This window comes from Carettochelys insculpta, chromosome 21 (assembly GCF_033958435.1).
Source record: "Carettochelys insculpta isolate YL-2023 chromosome 21, ASM3395843v1, whole genome shotgun sequence".
Lineage (NCBI taxonomy): Eukaryota > Metazoa > Chordata > Testudines > Carettochelyidae > Carettochelys > Carettochelys insculpta.
In genome coordinates, this window is record NC_134157.1 from 24,596,393 (window position 1) to 24,613,312 (window position 16,920).

Below are 16,920 nucleotides of genomic sequence, written 5' to 3' on the forward strand. Positions count from 1 at the left end.
ACCATGTACTGCTACAGGGTGGGGACTGACTGGCTGAGCATTGGTTTTGCAAAAAAGGGCCTGGCCATTGCAGCAAATGAAAAGCTGGAGGAGTCAACAGTGTGCTCTTGTTGTCAAGAAGGCTAATGGCATTTTGGGCTGCATTAGTAGGAGCACTGCCACAGATCAACAGAAGTGTTTATTCCGCCGTATCTGGCACTGGTGAGGCTATATCTGGAGTTGTGTGTTCAGTTTTAGACCCCCTACTACAGAAATGATGAGAACAAATTGGAGAGAGTCCAGTGGAGGGCAAGAAAATGATAAGGAGGCCCTGGGGCACATGATTTATGAGGACAGGCTGAGGAAACTGGGCTTATTTAGTCTACAGAAGAGAAGAGTGATGGTGGGTTGATAGCAACCTTTGCCTATCTAAAGGGTGTTTCCAAAGAGGATGGAGAGAGGCTGTTCTCAATCAGTGGTGGTGGACAATGGAGCAATGATCTGAAGCTGCAGTGAGGAAGGTCTAGCTTGGATGTTAGGATAAAACTATTTCACTACGAGGGTGGTGAAGCCCTGGAATAGGTCACCTAGAGAGGTGGTGGAATCTCCATCCTTTGAGGTTTTTAAGTCCTGGCTTCACAGGAACATAACAATAATAATTATAATTTCTATAGCATCATTCGTCAAAGGATCTCCAATACTTTACACACACTAGTGAATTACTCACATGACCGCTGCCAGGTGATATGACCATGCTCATGTTAAAGCCTGAGAACTGAATTAGACATGATCATGCAGCTGTGATAGAAATGGGAACAGAACTCAAGAACTTTTCTGATGCTCAGCTCACAGCACCAGACTGCTGCACATTTGGAGAAGATCAGCTGTTAACCTCAACAACCCTAAACTATATTTAAGGAGCTGTTGTCTGAAGCACTGGAATGGGTTGCTTAGTTGATTGGTTTCTGTTACAGATAGGCATACAGCTCAGCCAGTCAGACGCACAAGTGAAGACAGAGTGTCCTACTAAAGAAAAGGAGAGAACTATTTAGATACTCACTAGGCAGGTTAGTCAGAAAGTGAGAATTCAGCACTGTAAAGAAAAGGAATTGAACTAGCTATCCCGGTGAGAAAAGATCAGAATATAAAGGACCCCCTGCCAGGGCGAGTTGGAGCAGACAATCAAAATTAACAAGAGGGGACGCTGGGATTATTTGTGCAGTAGGCTAGACTATCACCCATAGAATATGGCCCTGTAACATAAGCAAAGAGGCATCATGTAATATACCTGCTCAGTCAACCGTGGCTTCTTGGGACTATAGGGGAAAAGAGAACTGGAGTGTGGCTTCCAGGAGAGGGCATCTTCCTGCTAAAATTCACGGAGGCCAGGTCTGCCTGGCTGGCCCCAGCTGTCTTTGACCACACTACCCAGCAGGTTGGTGGGACAGAAGTCTCTTGTGCGCAGGTTTCCATTAAGGGGTAGATCGGCCGGACTGCACATCTCTGTACAGTCACGCCTGGCCTTAAGTCTTTGCAGCGTGTTGGCCTTGCAAGAGGCCGCTTTCTTCAGGCTGCTGTCCTGCTCCTGCTCGCCCGGACCACGGCCTGCTGCAGCGGAGGTGTCTCGCTCTTTGCATTGAGCGGTTATCTGAAGGCTGCTGGTTTCACATGGATGTCAGTTAAAAACACACTTCCCCGGTCCCAGCCGCCCGCGCTGTCACAAGCGCACACCCCCGCCCCGCCCCGCCCGCTCTTTGCTTCTGATGCTGCTTTGAGTGACACCAGACCAGCCGGTCCGTCCCCGGGCTGACCCGGCACCTCCCAGCCGGGCAGGAGGAGGACAACCCCGCCGGGCAGCGAGCAGGCCCGCCGGCACGCGGAGGTCTGTAACCGGCGCGACTGCCGAGCCTGGCCCCGGGCGCGGAGGGGGCGGCAATCGGGGCTGGCCCGGCCGTGCGCCCTGGGCGCGGAGCTGTGCCCGGCGCCGCGGGTGCCCCTGCGAGGGGCAGGGGGCGAGGCCGGCGGGGCCGGCGCAGTGCGGGCTCCGGGAGGCAGGGGGGGCTCTGCAGCGCGCCGGCTCCCGAGCCTGCCTCCGCCGCGCCGGTCCCGCCGCCCCCCGGCCTGGGCCGCGCCGCCGGCCGCAGCTCCTGCCGGGCGGGCGCGGGGCCGGAGAGCGGCGCTGCGCCGGGTAAGGCACCGCCGCGGGGCTCGGGCCGGCAGCCGCTCCTCCCGCTCCGCTGGGCCGCGCAGGCCGCTGCCGCCGCCGCCGCTGGGCCGGGCCGGGCCGGGCCGGGCCGGGCGATGAGAAGCTGCTTGTGCCTGAGACGGGGCAGACGGGACCCGCCGCCGCCCGCCGCTCGGGCAACAGTTAAGTGTCCCCGGCCCGGCCCCGGCCCCGGCCCCGCTCCCGCTTCTCCGCCGCCTCGCCCGGCCGGGGCCCTGCCGCGGGGGTGCGCCCGGAGCCCGGGCTCGGGCCGGCTCCGCCTGGGCCAAGGCGGCTCTCGGGGCCCGGCCGCAGCGCCTGCCTTTGTCCGCCCCGCTGCCCCCCAGCCCCGCTGCCCCAGAACAATGGCGCGGCGCGGCGCGCTGCCCCCCAGCTGGGCTGGCTCAGGCTCAGGCTCAGCCACACGTGGCGTGGGCTGGGGGAGGGGTCCCCGACCGGGGCGCCTTGACTGCGCCTGTCTGCGCCCCAGCGCAGCGACCGTGGTTCCCCGTTTGCCCCTGTGCTGGCCACGCTTCTCTCGGTGAGGGTTGGGAGGACACCGCCATCCCTCTGGGCCACTGGTGCCCCACGCCAGGAAGGTGCAGTCGCTGTAGCTGGGAGGCCCACCCCTAGGTCCTGCAGACGTGCACCTCTACGGATAAGCGTGTGACTTCGTTCTGCCCTTCTGCAGGACACCCGCGCCAAGGAGACCAAACAGCGAGGTCACTGGCTTCGCCGGTCATGCTGTGTTGCTCCATTTGCCAGAGGTGTTTTGGGGCCTTGGCGACAAGAGTTGTGGCTGCTGGGTGTTAGCACTGTGTTGTGGAGGAGACCCTCCCACTGCAGCACCCCGCCGCAGGTGTAGGTATGAAGTAAATTAAGTGACTTGATCTGCAGGGTCATTTGTGGGAGGAGAATGAGTTATCTGCACCGTGTAGTCTGGCCCAGGGGCCATGGTCTGCTGGATTGTCCATTGGCAGTTGTGGACTTTGTGGTACAGAGCAGCGTGCTGGGGCAAGCTGTGCTGAGAGGTGTAAAGTGTTCTGGGGCAGGTGCTTACCGATTTGTGTTCCTTGGTTTCTGAATTTTTCTCCCCTATTCTCTGAGGTCTCTCCCCAGCCAAAGTGAAATGTGCATTTCCTCCTCTTGGAGCACTGTCCAGACAATGGCATTGTTGATACGTATTCCACTCTGGCTTACATCACTGAGACTTGGTCTTTCTGCTCTGGTGTTTGGGAAGGTTTGTCCAGGTCCGCTCAACTTATCACGTGTTAGGCTCTGTCTGGACTAGAGTTTAAAGATGTGGTGTCATGTTGTTGCTGTTGACCCCGGCACTCCTGCCAGTCACAAAGAGTACATGAAATTGGTGGGAGATTTTCTCATGTTGACCTCCCACTGTGCAGATGGAATCAAAAATCAGTTTTAGATAATTCAACTCCAGCTACACATTTCTTTTACCTGGATTTGCATATCTAAAATCAATTTTTCCTCCTAGTGCAGACTAGGCCTGGGTTGGTCAGGGTATGATTTCTTTTTATTAACACAGGTGTGCTTCTAAAAGCCTTAGGATGGATGCAGTTATAATGAGATGCCTGTTCTTAATGGCAATTTCCTGAGCCAGTGAAAGCACAGTTATACCAGTATAACCACATTGACAGTTGGGGCAGCTTTGCCTGTTAACTGTACTGGTCTAACAATACCTGTAGTAGCCTCTAACTGTAGACAGTACTTAACACTCTCAACAGGAAAAGGCAAATTATACTTCAGCAGGTGCCAAATTAGTCCAGGTAAAGCTTAGATTCCCCACTAGGGGCTGATTTATCCTATCCGGCAAAGTTGACCTAATTTACACAACCCCAGCTCTGTGAGTATCATAAGAGATGTCAACATACCTTGGGTTGACTTATTATGGAGTCTGTACTGCGGGGTGGGGTCAAAGGGAGAAACTTGCTCATTGACTTTTCTTGCACCTGTGGTTCCAGTGAAATATTGGAATCAATGAGAGAGTGATTGGCAGTCAGTTTAGTGGATCTTCACTGCGCTCACTAAATCGATCCCTGCACCACTGATTCCCTGATGAGTGTAGACAAGCCCTAGATTTCAACTCAGCTAAGTCAGCATGTGCTGAAGGAGCGGTTCTCAACCAGAGGTATACATACCTGGGACACAATGGTCTTGCAGAGAATATGTCAGCTCATTTACATAATTGTTTGGTTTTACAACAGGCTGCATAAAAGCACTAGCAAAGTCAGTACCAACTAAAATTTCATAGAATGAGTTATTGATGGTGCTCTATATACTGTACCCTGAACTGCAACATTTCTATTCTAATTGATATATAATTATATGATAAAAATGAGAAAGTGAGCAGTTTTTCAGCATTAGTGTGCTGTGACACTTCTGTATTTTAATGTCTGATTTTGTAAGCAAGTAGTTCTAAGAGAGGTAAAAATGCGGGGTTCAGAAGACAGATAGGAGCCCTGAAAGGGATACTGTAGTCTGGAAAGGTTGATAGTCACTGAGGTAGTGTGCAGCTTGGCTTTGTCTTGGCTGGACATCTAATATTGAACGAGATATCATCAAATGACGTCTCTTTAAATCCTAGTCAAGACTGGGCCTTACCCATCCTTTCCTTTGGGTAGAATAGACCATGTAAAGCTTAATCTGATGTAGTTCATGGATCATGGCACAGACCATAATGCGTCAGTTTTCATCTCATTAAGCACAGCTGTTTCCAACATCCAGTCTAAGGCTTTCGCCCCATTCTTGTGACATTTAGGGCTTGGCTGCACAGACCATGGAAACAAAATGACTTAAATGGAAACAGCTTGCATGGAATTCACACTTTAGGTTACTTAGGCAAGTTACCCTTGTATGGACACTTTCTTTGTATTGAGTGTCCTTGTCAATTTCCTTAATTCTTTTTTTAATTATTTAAACAATAAGGCACTGAAAATACAAAATAGGTGTCCACAAGTGGCCGTGCACTGACATAACAGCAGGTGTAAATTATAACTAATTTAGTTATTTCGGTTCCTGTTTCTGATTAGACCAGCCCAAGTTCCCATGTGTGCTGCAGTCTGTTCCTGGGCTAAGTATAGCTATGTAAATGTGCTGTGCAAATGGCAGCCATATGGAAAGTGGGCCTTTCCTTAGTTCATGTGTAGATAGGACCTAATGCAAAATGATAACTTGCTTCATGGATGACATTTGAAGCTGAAGTTGTGATTACCCATGACTATGCTGTTGGAGCCAGTATCCTGGCCAAAATCCCACTGTCTGCTTAAAATTTCCCCGTGCTCTAAAACTGGCTGTTAGCTCTTAAGCAGCTGCTAGATCACACACCAGATGTGGCTGCGGTTTGGTGGTTGGTGAAGGGATTGTGTATGTGTATCAGTTTGTAGTGTTTTGCAATCCGATTTGTAAAGAGACGTCCTGTGTAATTGTAATTGAAGAGGGCTGTCAATAGGTAGAGTTATTTTCGAATGAACCTGTAATCTTCCAATAGTATTTGAATTAAGACTGCACTAATGTCTCTTCCCATAGACTTTGTGGCTTTATTTCTTCTTTGGTACAGGAAGTTGGTGAGAGGTTTTTATTTTTTAGTTTCATCACTGCTGAGTGTCGTTCTGCCTTTGTGGTAACAAGTTAGTGTCAAAAGCATGGTGCATGTGCTTGAAGAAGGAAGTGATAAGCAAATTGTCCTCCTGCCATTCAGCCTTAGAGCTGTGCTGGTTGTTCATGCAGCATAGTATGTTGATCAGCAGATCTGCTGCACTCTCACACAGTTTGTTCTTGAAGTTATTTGGTTTTGAATTTGTAAATCTTTGTTTTCTAGTTTCCGTCATGTTCCATTTCTTAAACTAAGAGAACTTCACTACCAGTGGATGTAAGTCTGTTTTGTCCTGTGCACTAGTGGTTCCTGCGTGCACGGTCTGGGCATAGTGCTGAAATACTTGAAATGGACGCGAAAAGTAAACCAGTGCAAATGCAGATAAGAATAAGGTAGATGAGGAGGTGTGTGTGAGAGAGAGAGAGAGAGAGAGAGAGAAGGCATGTGTTCTAAAGACACCAATCAGAAGAGGAGATATGTGCATCGATTGGTCTGTGAGCTAAGGGAGTTAGTAAATCTGTGCAATGTGTTTCAGTAATGAGCATCCTTACCAACCACCTCCAGGAACGTGTAATTTTTTTCCCCAGAAACACAGAAGACTCTCAGAGGGATCTAAGCTACTGGAACATGTTCCCTGAGAGCACTCAGTTTCTTCCGGTTCAGAGTAGTATTTCTGTAAACAGATAAAGACTCTCGCTTAACATCAACAGGTCCCATGAGTACAGCCAGTGTCTCTGTCCCAGATTGTGTGCTCCTCTACTGTGTAGTGATCATTGGTATTCTCTCCACAGGGTAATAAGTAAAGATGGGTCCAGAGCTAAACCCTCCTAACCGTTGTGTGTGTTTGTAGAAGGGGGTCAAAAAAGCATTTGACCTGGTCTCCTGTTTCAGGCTGGCTGACCTTTGTCACTGAATGCTTGTTTGCTGTTCATCCTTTTGAAATATTCTGTCCTGATAAACCTTTAGCTATTGCTCCCCGGTGCCCCTCTCTTTCCTGTTGTGTTGACCATTCTCAAGGCTGAAGATCTCCTTGGAATGGGCAGGATCAGGAGAAGGCTGTGGACTGCTCAGTCCATTTTCCTTTAACAGGCCAGCGATCTGTTGGCTCTGAGCTCAGTGCTGCCAGAAGTCCAGCCCAGCTGTGAATATAGTAGAGGTGATGGGGCAGTTTGTAAAGTGAGGGTCCTGAGAGCTGTTGAACCATACTTTAAACCCTATAAATAATGGAAACCACTTCAAGCCAGAGGGTGCCACAGCACGTCCCGCACCCCTAGTTCCAGCACATCTGGAACACACCGTCTGCAGGTAAAGACTCTGATATGTTGACCCTTTGCTGGTTTGCGGTATGGAAATCCCAGGGTTGGTCTCTGCTGCACGGCCCATATAGAGCACAGCTAGGTGGTGGGGTTGAAATGCTGATGAAATGCTAGCCAGAGTCCTGTAGCAGTGACAAGGGAGCAACCAGGGTTTCAGAATTTATTGCGAGTTTCTCTTATAAAGGATCGGGATCTTTCTCTCCCACCCCTTGCCCATGGTGAGGCGCCCTCAGGGCGGGGGGCACTGCTGTCGTGTTCTCCCCATCAGTATTACCCTCAGGGTTACTGGAGAGCTCTCCACAGGAGAGTGCGAAGGTCTGGGCTGACTGACCAATGAGTCAGTTCCTATGGGAAGAAAGCTCCTGGTAACTCACCAGCAAGGAGCAGCCATGCTCCTTCCTGTAACAAGGGATCAGGATGGTTGTGCTTGGAGCTCCTGGGTGTGTTCTGTCATTGTCTCTTGTTGCCTCTGCTCTGCAGGGTGAGAGCCTGAATCCTCCGTGCCCAATTCCCACAAGGAAAATGAAGAGTTGTCTTGATTATACCAATGGGGGGCCCAGCTTAGGGCAAGCTGCTCATGCAGATCGAGAAACCCTCCTCTCCTAGATCTTTTCTTCTGCTCTCCAGCCATCCTGGTGCCTCCCTCCATGTGGAATGCCTTAGGAGATGGACCAGCTGATCGCCGCTCGCTGGGAGGCCTGTCAGGGATGATCATTTTGGGGTTATTTAGTACTGTAAAATCTGCCCTGGGAGCAGTATCTCTCAGTGCATCGTCTTGTCGCCTTTGCCTGCTGCTTGTCGACTTCAGTTTCTCAAGTGCTCCTGTGAATGTGGGCAGGGCCTAGAATGCAGATAACTCCCAGTGAGGGTTATGGCAGGTGAGGTCGTCGGCAGGCAGGTCCCCTCTCTCCTCCTTCCCTAGCCAGCAGCCCCTGCAGCAGCAGTTTGGGTCTCCCCTCCTCCTAGTGCTTGGCATTTTCAGGGCCTCCACGCACACAGACTGGACAGGCACAGGGCATTTGGACCGACCTAGTGAGAGAACACTTTGCACGGATGGAAAATGATATCTTAACTGATCTGAGCTGTTCCCAAAGCACCCCTGCTCAGGTTGGAGCTGTGGCGGAAGACCTCCCCATACCGAATTCTACAAAGGCTGACCAGTATCAAGTAAAATTATAAAATGCAGCCTCTTGATTAGCTGGCTGGAGTTCTGAGCTGCCGTACATCTCACCAGGACTGCAGGTCAGCCATGCGCTGTTTATAGAGACACTGGCTATAATAATAAGCCGTCTAATAGAACTGTTTGTGTGTCCTCCATCTTAATTTCACGTATGCTTTTCAAGAAAAATCACAGTGGGTTCAGGCACGCAACAGTCAAGCAAGCAAACTTCATTAATGCCCCGTGGGGAGGAGTGAAGTACAACCGATCCCGTGTTCACCTAGCCAAGGTCTACTCTGCGACCTGCGTAAAGTTCACCAAAATATTGCCTGCATTCCCAGGGGATGATCTCCCCCTCCGTGCCCATTCCAGGTGCATCCTAGAACTATCCGCAAGATGAGGTGTTGCTCTGAAGAGGCATCCACAGCCTAGCAGAGCTGGCTGAATAACCCCACTGTTCCACTGCAGCATGGCGCCCTAGCAATGTGTAGGGCTGCAGTGAGCTCTGACCATGGCACATGTGTGGGGCTGCTGAGCGAGGCCATGGCTCCTGCACTGTGTGCTGTGGTATTTGGCAGCAGAGCTTAGGAGCTGCGCCAGGTGTAGCGTGTACCTAAGTATGTGGTGCAGCGTGTGGTAGCTGAACCCGCCCCAGCGCCCTACCCATCTGTGGGTGAAACAGGGAATGCTGCCCAATCCTTCCTGAGCAAGGGCGGCAGAGCTGGAGCGCTTCCCAGAGCAGCGAGGTCTTCTGCAGGGTGGGCTGGATGGCAGCTGGAAGTGTTTCTCACAGACTGGCAGCCCCAGGGCTGCCTGGGAGGCACTGTGAAAGACAGCACAAAGGTAGGGAAACCTCCTCAGCCACATGTGATGCTGACCTGTCCCTGTGGCTGTACAGCCCCTCGCAGAGTGGAGCCCTGCTTGCGACTGAATGTCTGTCAAGGAGCCAGGGCCTGAGTCTATGTAGGGGAGCAGGATTGGGCCCGTAATGTTATGCACAGGCCCAGCCCAGTTTGGGTGTGCTTCCCCGGATTACTGTGGGAGCCCGATTGCTGTGATGGGCCGTGCCACTGGGGGCACTGGGCTGGGATGGAGTGTCTAGCTGGCCACTCTGTGCTGCTCAGCCAGGCTCAGGAGCAAGAAGCGTCACACCCTGGCCTTCCTACCGCAAGCGCACTTCTCCCTCCCCCCGGGAGAGTCACATGTGTGAGTCAGCCCCGCAGCCTCCCATCTCCAAGGAGAAAGGCCCATTTCTTCAGCTCTTCATCTCCGCTGCTGCCAGGACAAAACGGCTTTGTCTGCATCGTGACAGAGTCGGGATTGAGTCTGGTTCCTGCCCCTCGCGCTGAGTCAGACACCCACAAAACCGCTTTGTGCTTTTGCTGCGTGGCGCCTGGTTGACAAAGGCACAACCCCCATGGAAGGCAGGCTGGTGTCAGCCTCCAGGAAGTGAGAAGTGCAGCTCTACTGAGCTGCAGCCCCAGGGACTTGTGTTGCTGGCTCCCTCCAGTCACTCCGCACAGGTATGTGACTTGTTCTGAGGGTTGGGCTGCGGCCGCTGGGCTGGCACTTACGGGCTGTTACCTTCCAGGGAGACAGGTCTTGAAGGAAAGCCTAAGTCACATCTGCTCAACAAGCCTCCATTCAGTGCGGCCACAGCGCTGCCAGGATCCCAGTGGAGACAAGGCCAGAGAAATACAGGGGTTTAGAATCCCCTGGCATTTTCCCACCAAGCAGAGTTCCTCTTGCATCTGGCTGGTTCCCCAGCATTATCTCCCCTGCGGAGGGCTCTGAGCCAGGCACCATTCCCCAGAGCTCTAGTGGCAGAAGAGGGACAGAGACCTTTGCTGCTCCTTTTATTTTTCTCTTGGGAGACACTTGGGTTCTCTGATGGGCCAAGACAAGCAGCAGCAGATGGACAGTGACCTCACCGCTCCCATTTGTTCCTAGGCATAGGGCGTTGGGTGGGTCTCCTGAAGGCTGTGCATGGGAATGTCCAGGGGGCTGACTCCCCATTCATGCTGAACATCTTGTCTCTATGGAGCACCCAGTCTGTGCTGCTCCAAGAGTGAGCAAGTGCCAAGTCCTGTGCTCCTCAGCTGCCCAGACAGTTCCTTTCTCTACTGGGGACCCAGCTCCCGTGGCTGGCCAGCAAAGACAGCTGCTTAGAACCATCCCCTCCAAACAAGGTGTGGTGCCGCAGGCCAGGTTCCCAGTAGCGCAGCCCTGTGCGAGTTGGTGGCTAGTTCCCGCTTGGGTGGGTTGGGCTTTCGTTTGACTGAGAGGCTGGCCATCCAGCACATGGCTAGCTAGGTGTGGGAAAGTAGCAGTTCGCTTTTGTTCGAAGCTCTCTGGGCTCTCCTTTGCCCTGCTTCTACTGGTGTAAGCTGTTATCAGCTCCAGCAGAAACCAAGATGATGAGACACCCCAGGGACTGGAATGGCATGGGAAGTGTTAGTGTCCTCTCAGAGGATCAGAGCTCATGAGAAGAATATTTTCAGTGTCAAACAATCTTCTGTTAATGGTTTTCACAAACTCCTGGACTCCAGCAGTCTTCCATCTGCACAGCTGCATCTCACTAACCCCTTCGTTCCGTGGGAAACCAGCGCTACAGTTCCGGGATAAACAGTCTTTGCGCCATCTGGGGCCAGTGTCTCCCTCTAATTTTGAGGTTAAATAGCTGCAGGTGGTTTGAGCTGTGTTTCTGTGAGAACCATTCCACAGTGCTGATGGACTTGGCTAGGCAGCCAAAGCAAGCGAGTGGGGACCCTTCCGTGCCCTGCTCTAAGAGGGGCACTGAGGCAGGGCTGCATGGAATGAGCCAGTGTTGCTCCAAAGTGTGGGGGGTGGGGTCTGCACTGCAGAACTTCAGAGCATGTAAGGTCTCAAGCCAGGTGTTGTGTGAGAGGATGGGGCGCAGCTGGCTGGAGAGTGGCAGACGCTTTTGGAAAGGTTCACAGAGGGCACACCCAGGTCCTCACCACCACATTGGTCAGGTTTTGGCTTTTCATTTAAAAGTGGGAAGGTTTCAAAAGAAGTAAAATTTTTATGCAAAACTGCCCCTTTTGGGAAAGTCCATCTGTCTCCCGGACTCTCCCTGTGCAGCATGTGCAGGCTTCCCCCGCCCTGCAGTGCAGTCTTACATGCCTGCTGCCCTCAGGAGGTGGGTGGGCCTGGGGCAGTTTGCAGCAAAGTGGCTCCTGGAGGGGTTGTGAGGTTCAGTGGAGGAGAAGCTGCTTGAAACAAATCACGTTAGCTGCCTAGAGGACGAAATGGCTTGAGCCAAGTTTTCAAAAGCCAGTAATGATTTTTGGACACCCAACAGGAGTCACCACAAAGGGGCAAGGGCCTGCACATTTTCTAAGGGCAGTTGCTCGGAACTCTCTGCAAATGAGGCACCCCCCTGCCCCAAATCCCCAGCCACTTCTGAAACTTGTGACCGTGCTTGTTTGGCTTGTTGTTTTTAAGGAAAGATATTGTCCATATGCTCCATTCTTGTGAGGCTTGCAGGAGAGGAGAGCCTGTAGTGAGGTCCAGGCTGCTTAAGGAGATTGTGATGGTGTTTTCCACAATTGGAAGGAAGCAAAGACTCTCTCACCCCGGCATTATAGCATGTCAAGTCCTAGCACTCCTCCTGAGAGCAAGGCTGGCACGCGCCCTACTGCTGGGCAGAGTGGCCACATTGCTATCTGCCTTTGGATGCAGCCGTCACGGGTGATAGGAAAGACTTGAGAGGAATAGATGTCCTTCTTCTTTGCTGAGATGGTCGTTCCCAATCCGAAATCTGCTCACTGTATCCTCTCCTGTTGTGAACTAGGGAATGTCACTATTGCTTTTCAGGACAATGTAGCTTCACCGAAGAGAAACGACCATCAATGTTTGTTGTGTGTCAGAAGAAATTGATGGGTCTCAGTTGGTCATTACGCTCTAGCAAGCAACCCATGAATGCATTTCTCAGAAAATACATCTATGTGCAGATTACATCGTCTGCATTTTGAATTCTCATTATGCTGTGTCAGCACTGCGCCATTGATGCCCTCAGTTATGAATTGTTAATTGCAAAGCATTTGGGGACACTGGTAGGTTGCCGTGTTTTGAACGGCAAGCAGTTCCATTGGTTGGGTTGGTTGCTCTATGTAACTAAACTTGAGTGCCCTGTTTGCTGGAAGGTGCAGGCTGTGGTGTAGGTGGGCTGCCGTCTCTCTGTTCTCAGGGCTGCCTTCATTCTCCTGAGCTGACTGAAGCCGAGGCATCAGTACGCAAGATAGAAGGGGGAGACACCAGGGTTCAAAATGCAAATTCCTGTCTCCGGATTGCTAGACGCTTGTGTTGTGTGGATAACGACGTGAGCTGCGTTCCCGTTTCTTGGCATTCCCAAGAAGCTCCTCCAGGTGATGAAGCAGAACTTTTTCTGACGCCCATCTGGGGGCAATGGCTTCATTGCTGTCCTAGGCCGATGCTGACTTTTGGGTCCTGGCCGGAGGCTGTGGGGGAGGATACCACTGTGCTGACTGTACATGTTGCACTGCTGTGTGGGACACCAGAGCCACCTTGTATTGCCTGCGCTCTGCTGTTTGCTCAGGCTGGGCATTACGAAGTACGCACACCTCTCCTGCGGGCACCCGCACTCACCTCTGCCTGTTCTGAGCAATAAGTGCCCAACCCTGACGAGCTGATGCTTAATTGCTGTGAAAAAGCCGCTGAAGGAGCCCAGCTTGTCTGGCTTCCTGGCACCAGCGCTCTTTCACACACGCAGCTGCCGTTTCATCTCTTGGTGTCGAGTTGGTTTCCTGGCGTGTTCCTCTCTGGAAGCAAGAGGGGACTTGCCTCACCTGGCTTCTTGTCAGGGTGCCACACGCAAAGGCACTGCTCCCCCAGACTTGCCCAGAATCCTGCCCCAGCCCTCCCGCCTCCTCCTCACGTGACCTGGCCAGCGCACGCATCTCCCTAACGGTTCGCTCAGGCTGTGTCCCTTGCCCTGCCTCAGGTCGCTCTGAACCCAGCTATGCTGCAGGCCCTGCCCCATTGTGCCTTCCTGCTGCCTCAGCCATGCGGGACAAGGACATTCGCCGGGTCGCAGATGCTGTACAGCGTCGGGTGCCATGGAGGCAGCTCTTGAGCCTGCTGCAGCTAAGGCCTGGAAGGAGGCAGACTACCAGTGGCATTCTCAGTTAGTCTGTTACCAAGCTCCCCTCAGGAGCCGCAGAACTACCTGGGCCTTTCTGCTCAGTATGTCTGGTCATTTTGCCTTTCATTGGGTGATGAGCTCCGGTTCTCTTAGGGGCACTCGGTCAGCTCAGGATAAACATTCAGGAAACAGTCCGGTCAATCTCAGAAGAGGCTGTTGGCCTGAACTCCTGACTGTTCAGAGATGACACAAATATAAGTTCTTATCAAAAGTAAATGCCCCCTTAAAAATGCTTGCCAGCTTTCCCGCTTTAAGGTGTGTGTGTGGCTGAGGCTTGGGCTGGCTGTGCAGTGCTCTAGTACACACCTGGCACTCTGCGGAGGGCTGCTCAAAGGCTTGGGCTTCTGTCTAAAGGGTGTGCTGCCAGATAGCCTCTAACTCTGCTTCCCTGTTTCAGGCACAGTCCATAATGCCGGAAGTCCGAGACCTGTCGGAGGCCTTGCCTGACGTGCCGATGGACCCCATTACAGGAGTCGGGGTGGTCGCATCTCGGAACCGGGCACCTACAGGTTATGATGTAGTAAGTAGAGCTGATGCTGCCTCGGCAGTATTATCCATGTGTCGTTCATTTGCTGAGAGCCGTGTCTCCACCAGAGAATGGGCCAGCTGTTTGTGTGTGCACCTTGCAGAACGTGTGCTGGGGTCTGGTTTGTACCAGCCATCCTCCTCCAGGTCTTGGCTTTGGAAGAGTATCTGCGGTACTTTCCCTGTGCAGTCATGGGAGTGCATCTCCTCGCCTCTTCACCCATGCCACGTGAACCACAAGACTTCTGGAAAGCCCTCCTCTGGGTAATTACAGAAACAGCTGCCCAGCATGGCAGGCAAATGCAATCACCCTAGTAATGCTTCTCTTGAAGGGTTCTAGAGCCCCATACATCTTCTGTCTTCAGTGCCAGGGAATCCTGTGTCCGCTGTCGAACAGCACACCTCGCCCAGCACAACGTGCCCAGCTGGGAGAACGTAGTCGGCAGAGTATAGTCCTGCAACCTGGGCTTTGGTAAGAAGCTGGGCAGCTGGCAGAGACCCTCAGACACTGTGGTGCTGAGACTGTGGAAGTTGTTGCCGGGATAGACAGATATGGGTGCTTAGCATCTGTTTAGCTCTTGCATTGATTGGTCAAATTGCTTTGGAACCAGAACAGGAATTTTTCCCAAGTCCAGTGACCCAAACCAATGAACAACTCAAACATATTAAATTTGCATAGCTGTAAAGTGCAAACGTAGCTACCCTAGCAGAGCAGCCCAGTCGTCCATCTGCTCCCCTTGCACTGCTCTTTCCACTCTACAGCACGCTTGGTCCCACGCCCTCCTTCAAAGCAGGGGGTTGGAATGAGTAAAATGTGAAAGAGAAGGTCAGTTTTTCCAAGGCCAAGTGACTCCTCGTGTAAAGCACCTTGGGAGCCGTGTTCCCTGCAAGCTGGACACTTGGATGGCCACCCAGCAGAGATTCAGGTGCTACCCAGCTGATGAGCAGAGGGCCACGGTTCCCACAGCTGATTACATGTGTTTCTACTGGTGGTGCACATTTGCACATGTCTTGGTGCACATAACAAAATGTATTCTGCCCATGAATGGGAAAACTGGTTGTGAGGTTCCTGTGTAATTTACACCCAAGTCCAATAACTGGGCAGCAGTGACCATCACAGCACACTTGCTGCCCCTAGCAGAAGTGTTAACTGACTGGAAAGGGCAGATGTCATTGATGAGCCAACTACGTGGTAACATGCAAGGAGACAGAGAGGACCTCTGCAGCAGAGGGGTCCATCAGGTCTCAGGGAATAGTTGGTCTCTGCTTGCAGGCCCTCCTCATGGCTTTGAGTGGCATCTTCCTCCGTGTCTGGCTGAGCACATGGGAGATCAGGGGGCAGAAGGCATCACAGCTTCTGCTGCTTGGTGCATAATGTGTCATGCTGTGCCTCTGTCACAGCACCATCTTTCTGAACAAGAGGCAAATACCCTCACAGCCTGCCCAGCATTAGGCCTGGGTGTTACCGTCCAGAGGGGAGGGGATGTGACTTAACCACTCCACTTTCCAGAGCTCCCAAAGTATCTATCAGAATTAATGATTGCGTGGGTGGCTGTGGGGAGGTGGCAGAGCTGCAGTGGGGCAGCTGTGGACCTTTGGAGCTCTTTGAGCCGGAGGATTGTTACCTGCATGAGCAGTGCATGCTGCTGTGTGATTAGCCTGGTGTTGCATTCCCTGTGAATTATGCCCGGGTAGGGCATTCACCCAAAGAGTGGGTCAGTGGCTTGCAGCCCTGCTGGGCTTTCCTGGACGGTAAAGAAAAGGAGCTAAAAGCTGCTTGGCATTTACAGGGCTGGGGCTTAGTGCTGCAAGCCAAAATCACACCCCCAGAGGCCTGCGCTCACCTCCCACAGACATCTGGGCATGCTGGTGCTGCAGGTGGCCTGCCCGCCGTGCTGAGTGACATCTCTGAGGCACACCTTGGGTGCATTTTCATCAGTGCTGAGCACTGCAGCTCCTGCGGCAGTCGTCTGCTGGTGTTGGAGCTGCTGAGAGCCTGGCTGGCTCAGGCCCACCAATGTCAGGCAATGGTTGCTGTGCAGGGCATGCTGGGACTGGCTTCCACGTACAGGCCTCATGGTCCATTTCCAGGGCGATCTAGCGGCAGCAGTGTTGTTGGCTGCCAGTTACCACTGTGTTTGGTGCCAATAGTCACATCAAAGAGATGCTTTTCCTGTAACTTGTTAGAACTGTAGGCTCCAAGTGCAAACTCCATGTCCTTCCTGCAGTGAGCTGGCTCCGCCCTGTGCTGAGGCAAACAGCCCCATGCACTGCAAAGCCCCCTGGCTCGGGCTCTCTCTGATCCCAGTGTAGTTCTGCAAGGTCCCTGGAGAGGAAGCCCTGCAGAAGGTGTCTGACGTTTCCTGTTTCTGGTACCCTACCCCAGCCCCACCGGGTCTCCTGACAAGTGAGTGCATGCTCACATTCTTCGGGCTGGAAAGAGACTCTTAAAGGCTAATCTGGTGCTGCAGCATTAGAGATTAATTGCTGGGACAGCATCTGTGGTGGTAGCACTTATGGGGGAGCTGGGCCTTTCAGTTCAGCATCTCAGTCAGCAGCCTCCTACTCTGCAGAGCGCCTTGATAGGAAGCTCTGCAAATAGCGTTAACTCAGGGCTCGTCCATGTGCCAGTCGCGACAATGGCGTGTCAACTTTTCCCTTGACTTTCATGGGATTCGAGTCAGGCCAGGAACAGACCCTCCAGGCGATGGTATGGCCACACTGCCAATGCACACACTGGAAGGGGGCTTGCTAGGAAGGGGCCTGCCCCTGCTCCACTTTGGGTGGGTTTGTGAGTGCAGAGAGCTGCACTAAGGAGCCCTGCCAATGGGGGCTAAAGCAGGCAATGGCCTCAGGGCCTGGTGAGTCAAAAGGGCTTGGAGCTCCTGCCTATCCCACTGTAACTGCAGCAGCCATGGTGGCTGGGTCCCCTGGCCC

General features: G+C 52.7%; 1 protein-coding gene across 21 annotated transcripts in view; it reads left to right on the forward strand.

Annotated features, from left to right (window-relative positions):
- Window positions 1-1,790: 1,790 nt before the first annotated feature.
- MVB12B (multivesicular body subunit 12B) overlaps window positions 1,791-16,920 on the forward strand; it is a 108,934-nt gene continuing 93,804 nt past the window's right edge. For 17 of the 21 annotated variants that reach the window (XR_012648353.1, XR_012648354.1, XR_012648361.1 and 14 more), the window contains exons 1-2: window positions 2,036-2,346; window positions 13,856-13,978. Coding sequence is in view for 7 of the 21 variants with exons in the window: in XM_075015546.1 (XP_074871647.1) it covers window positions 2,281-2,346; window positions 13,856-13,978 (189 nt within the window). In the remaining 14 variants the exon portion in view is untranslated. The other 4 variants (XM_075015549.1, XM_075015551.1, XM_075015552.1 and 1 more) reach the window with 4 other exon arrangements.